At 38.4% G+C, this 3,240-nt stretch overlaps 1 protein-coding gene across 1 annotated transcript; it reads left to right on the top strand.

Moving 5' to 3' along the window:
- The first annotated feature begins 434 nt into the window (after positions 1 to 434).
- Positions 435 to 3,006, top strand: LOC127128267 (heat shock 70 kDa protein 4). Its single transcript, XM_051057508.1, has 2 exons — positions 435 to 841; positions 1,079 to 3,006. Exons 1-2 carry the CDS (start codon positions 628 to 630, stop codon positions 2,806 to 2,808), a joined length of 1,944 nt encoding a protein of 647 aa, XP_050913465.1. The 5' UTR covers positions 435 to 627; the 3' UTR covers positions 2,809 to 3,006.
- The last annotated feature ends 234 nt before the right edge of the window (positions 3,007 to 3,240 follow it).

Below are 3,240 nucleotides of genomic sequence, written 5' to 3'. Positions count from 1 at the left end.
TCTTTTATCCTTACTACAAGATTCGACTGACAAACTCCCAAACCACCATTCGACGAGTCGAAATGTATCAACTCATCCTATAATCTCGACCGACCATGTTTAATTCCAAAGCTCACCGTGACATGCCCTTATGTCTTACTTACCATTAATGTCCATGTCAAAAATCTGAAGTAACTGTGCTTATATAACTTACCACTAAATAATTCTTTTTATTCATCCTTTCAATTTTTCAGATAAATAATAATACCTATAAAAACAAACTTAAAAAAATGACATCACAAAATAATTTGATTAGTGTGAAAATAATTAATTAGTTTCTAACTTAACTAATTTCATAGTACAACTCTGCCTAAAGTTTTAAAAAGTGCTTATAGAAGAAAGTAGCATCTGGAAGCAACCAGAAGCAGACAGCTTATAAACGTGTGTCGACACTATTCGCATTCGTCCCAATATTCCACCAACGGAACTAATAGAACATTCTAGAATACAAAAATACCTGTATAAAAATCAAACACTCATTCTACAAAATCATTCACAAATCACAACTTCGAAACCCTAACAAACTCTTTTTTTTCTTGCGCCTCTTCTACACAAAACCAAACCCTAGCGTTCAAGATCTGTTCGACGATGGCCGGAAAAGGAGAAGGTCCAGCGATCGGAATCGATCTCGGTACAACATACTCTTGCGTCGGCGTGTGGCAGCACGACCGAGTCGAGATCATTGCCAATGATCAAGGAAACCGTACCACGCCGTCTTATGTTGCTTTTACTGACAGTGAAAGATTGATCGGTGATGCCGCTAAGAATCAGGTCGCCATGAACCCTATTAACACCGTCTTCGGTAAGATCTCTAACTTCACCTTAACCACCACATGCTTGATTTTCATATATATTTAATTTAATTTTTTTAGTTAAAAAAACCTATAGTTTTGTTGGATCTATAAGATTTATGAATCTATCCTATTGAATAATAGTAAAATAGCAGTTTGTGTTAAGTTTCTGCATCTACTTTACATATGCTTGGTTTGTATAGGGTTGTGTGCTGATTGGTAATTTGAATATGTATATACTTTGTCAGATGCAAAACGTTTGATTGGAAGGAGAGTTTCTGATGCATCTGTTCAGAGTGATTTGAAGCATTGGCCATTCAAGGTTATCGCTGGTCCCGGTGAAAAGCCTATGATTGTGGTAAACTATAAGGGTGAGGACAAACAATTTTCTGCCGAGGAAATTTCCTCTATGGTGCTTATTAAGATGCGTGAGATTGCTGAGGCTTATCTTGGTTCTACTGTGAAGAACGCTGTTGTTACCGTTCCTGCTTACTTCAATGACTCCCAGCGTCAAGCTACAAAGGATGCTGGTGCTATTGCTGGCTTGAATGTCCTGAGAATAATCAATGAGCCAACTGCAGCTGCTATTGCATACGGGCTTGACAAGAAAGCTACAAGTGTTGGTGAGAAGAATGTGTTGATCTTTGATTTGGGAGGTGGTACTTTTGATGTGTCTCTTCTTACTATTGAAGAGGGTATTTTTGAAGTTAAAGCCACTGCTGGTGATACCCATCTTGGTGGTGAAGATTTTGATAACAGGATGGTTAATCATTTTGTTCAAGAGTTTAAGAGGAAGAATAAGAAGGATATTAGTGGAAACCCTAGGGCACTTAGGAGGTTGAGAACTGCTTGTGAGAGAGCAAAGAGGACTCTCTCATCAACTGCACAGACAACTATTGAGATTGATTCCCTTTATGAGGGTGTTGATTTTTACACCACAATCACACGTGCTAGGTTTGAGGAGCTGAACATGGATTTGTTCAGGAAGTGTATGGAGCCTGTGGAGAAGTGTCTTAGGGATGCAAAGATGGACAAGAGCACAGTTCATGATGTTGTTCTTGTTGGTGGTTCCACTAGGATTCCTAAAGTTCAGCAGTTGTTGCAGGACTTCTTCAATGGTAAGGAGCTATGCAAGAGTATCAACCCTGACGAGGCTGTTGCTTATGGAGCTGCTGTCCAAGCTGCCATCTTGAGTGGTGAAGGTAATGAGAAGGTACAAGATTTGTTGCTTTTGGACGTCACTCCATTGTCTCTAGGTCTAGAAACTGCTGGTGGTGTCATGACTGTTCTTATTCAAAGGAATACTACAATTCCAACCAAGAAGGAACAAGTATTCTCTACTTACTCAGATAACCAACCTGGTGTCTTGATCCAAGTTTTTGAGGGTGAAAGAGCAAGAACCAAAGACAACAACTTGTTGGGTAAATTTGAGCTTTCTGGAATTCCTCCAGCACCCCGTGGTGTACCTCAAATCACTGTTTGCTTTGACATTGATGCCAATGGTATCTTGAATGTCTCGGCTGAGGACAAAACAACTGGGCAAAAGAACAAGATCACAATTACTAACGACAAAGGTAGACTCTCGAAGGAGGAGATTGAGAAGATGGTTGAGGAAGCAGAGAAATACAAGGCAGAAGATGAGGAGCACAAGAAGAAGGTTGATGCAAAGAATGCTTTGGAAAACTATGCTTACAACATGAGGAACACAATCAATGATGAAAAAATTGGATCAAAGCTCTCCCCTGAAGACAAGAAGAAGATAGATGATGCAATTGAGGCTGCAATTCAGTGGTTGGATAGTAACCAATTGGCTGAAGCAGATGAGTTTGAAGATAAGATGAAGGAGCTTGAAAGTCTTTGCAATCCAATCATTGCTAAGATGTATCAAGGTGGAGGAGCTCCGGACATGGGTGGTGATGATGATGAAGTTCCTCCAGCTGCAGGTGGTGCTGGTCCCAAAATTGAGGAAGTTGACTAAGTTATTGATTTGATGCAGATTGGGTATTTTGTTCAAGACCCTTTTGATTTTTATAATCTTGTTTTAGAATATTTATTGGTCAGCGTTTTTGGGTTACCTTTCTGACATGAGACATTGTCATGACTATGGTTTTTTGTCTTTAATTTTGGGTGTTACGAATTATTTTTGATAATGGAAGGAAGCAATTTTTACTGGCCATATCTATTTTTTAGACAGATCCTTCATTCTATATAGTACATTGGTTCTTTTTATATATATATGTTTTGGTAATCCACCATGAAGATTGAAGTATTTTGTTTACCAAAACCAGAAATTAATTGGTGTGTTTTCTCTAAATTTCTCATCATTCTAAAATTTTCTATATTCAATAGACCTACAACTCCTGAAATTAAACGTATGTATTTAAATTGTTGTACTGATATAGATAGAGAT

Source organism: Lathyrus oleraceus, chromosome 3 (assembly GCF_024323335.1).
Source record: "Lathyrus oleraceus cultivar Zhongwan6 chromosome 3, CAAS_Psat_ZW6_1.0, whole genome shotgun sequence".
NCBI classification, from domain to species: domain Eukaryota; kingdom Viridiplantae; phylum Streptophyta; class Magnoliopsida; order Fabales; family Fabaceae; genus Lathyrus; species Lathyrus oleraceus.
The sequence above is the reverse complement of the archived record's forward strand: the minus strand, read 5'-3'. Positions and strand labels throughout refer to the sequence as shown.

What these genes read in the sequence shown, in the direction of transcription:
- LOC127128267 (XM_051057508.1), top strand. Translation starts at nt 628, where the DNA reads ATGGCCGGAAAAGGAGAAGGTCCAGCGATCGGAATCGATCTCGGTACA. An exon ending in CCCTATTAACACCGTCTTCG is followed by an intron (nt 842 to 1,078) that starts GTAAGATCTCTA and finishes ATACTTTGTCAG; the next exon opens with ATGCAAAACGTTTGATTGGA.